At 39.8% G+C, this 1,453-nt stretch overlaps 1 protein-coding gene across 2 annotated transcripts; it reads left to right on the top strand.

Annotated features, from left to right (window-relative positions):
- Positions 1 to 505: 505 nt before the first annotated feature.
- On the top strand, positions 506 to 1,441 carry LOC125503290. 2 transcript variants are annotated; one of them, XM_048663357.1, is made up of 2 exons: positions 506 to 766; positions 867 to 1,441. In XM_048663357.1, the coding sequence occupies exons 1-2, from the start codon at positions 544 to 546 to the stop codon at positions 1,424 to 1,426; spliced, it is 783 nt and encodes a 260-aa protein (XP_048519314.1). In that variant the 5' UTR covers positions 506 to 543; the 3' UTR covers positions 1,427 to 1,441. The 2 variants fall into 2 exon arrangements, with proteins under 2 accessions (XP_048519314.1, XP_048519313.1); XM_048663356.1 differs by having other exon boundaries at positions 843 to 1,441.
- Positions 1,442 to 1,453: the final 12 nt, after the last annotated feature.

Raw genomic sequence — 1,453 nt, 5'->3', positions numbered from 1 at the left:
TTTCTTAGTACGTAATCCTTTTTGTGTCTATATATAACACCACTAACACGCAAAAAGTTACTAATATATTATTTTATTAAGTGGGAACAAACTTTAGAACATAATATTTCAATTTTCATTGGTCAATGAATAGAAAATATTCAGCAAAAGAAATCACCCTTACCAAAAACAATAAGCAAAGAATAATAAAATATTAATTCATGGACGTAGATGCTGTAACTTTTCAACTTTTGTTTGCAACAAATAATAACTATTTTCATCCCCAAATGCGAGCAAAAACTACAAAAGTCCTCAACTGTTGAAAACAATATGACTGACCATCATATATGCACGTAAACATCAATAATTATCGTGCCTTTTATCTTATTTAAGAGTGGAAATTATTTACATTATTTTACTTCGCGACAATATTTTGCAATCCAGGATTATGGTTGCTACCTAAGAACAAGCCGATAACATTGGAAAACAACAAAAGCGGCTGATATGCTTTTGATATAAAAGACCGACGATGTGCCGAACAAATCATTCCAATCCACTCTGAAGATGAAGTGCGCTATTCTTTTAGCTATTGTTGCATTCTCCAACGCTTCTCCCCTTTTCGGGACATACGGGGTTGACTACCCTACGGGCGGCCTTTGGGGGTACCAACAAGCCCAAATCGAGCCAATCAATCGCTATGGGTTCTCCAAGAACACCATTTGCGACCAACTAAGGAGAATTAAGGACTTGCAGTGGAGAGTGGAGCAGAACCCTTCACAGCTTTTCGGTGAGAAAAAAAAAGTTTTATTTGCAAGGTTTTACTTGTTGGTTTTACCCCGGTATATTTTTCAAAAATTCTCAAGATTCTGAATTCCATCACGGACTAGACACCAGCAACTACCATCCATATGTTCATCAAATGTGTGGTGAAGAAGCCGCCTCAGTGTTTCAGCAACTGAATAACCATCAGCACTACTTCGGAGTGGGAACTTACACTCCAACTGGCTTTACCACCGACAATGCTCACTTTCAAGTTGGAGGAGTGGCTAATGGCGTCAACACTGAAACCATCCACAAACTGGCCGATGAACATGAAAAGACCAGCATCGAAATGGAAATAAACCATCACCAACATTCGGCTCAACAGTTGAAGCAACAGCAGCAATTCGTCGACCAGCAAAAGCACGAGATTCAGAACCAATTGGCTTCGGGAGGACATTTTGGGGCCACCAAACAAGTCTACAACCTGAAGCAACTGCATGAGAATCTTCACCAGCAGGAATGCCAGCTGATCAAGGAGCAACTTTCCCATCACATTGCCGCCTTGGAGTTGCAAATCGCTCTTATCCATAAGGATGTTCAATTGTTGGACGACACTGTTCAAGAACATGAAGTTCAAAGAATTACCGCTGGAAGCGATTTTTCGACGAGGAATTGGTCTGTTTAGGTTTAGATGGATTTCGTTGAAACTGCC

This window comes from Dendroctonus ponderosae, unplaced genomic scaffold, assembly GCF_020466585.1.
Source record: "Dendroctonus ponderosae isolate FM_Combo_2020 unplaced genomic scaffold, Dpon_F_20191213v2 Dpon_F_20191213_1694, whole genome shotgun sequence".
Lineage (NCBI taxonomy): Eukaryota > Metazoa > Arthropoda > Insecta > Coleoptera > Curculionidae > Dendroctonus > Dendroctonus ponderosae.
This window is presented reverse-complemented; position numbering and strand designations above follow the sequence as displayed.

Coding starts and splice junctions, on each gene's coding strand:
- LOC125503290 (XM_048663356.1), top strand. CDS start 544: ATGAAGTGCGCTATTCTTTTAGCTATTGTTGCATTCTCCAACGCTTCT. Junction 767..842: donor GAACCCTTCACAGCTTTTCG/GTGAGAAAAAAA, acceptor AAAATTCTCAAG/ATTCTGAATTCCATCACGGA.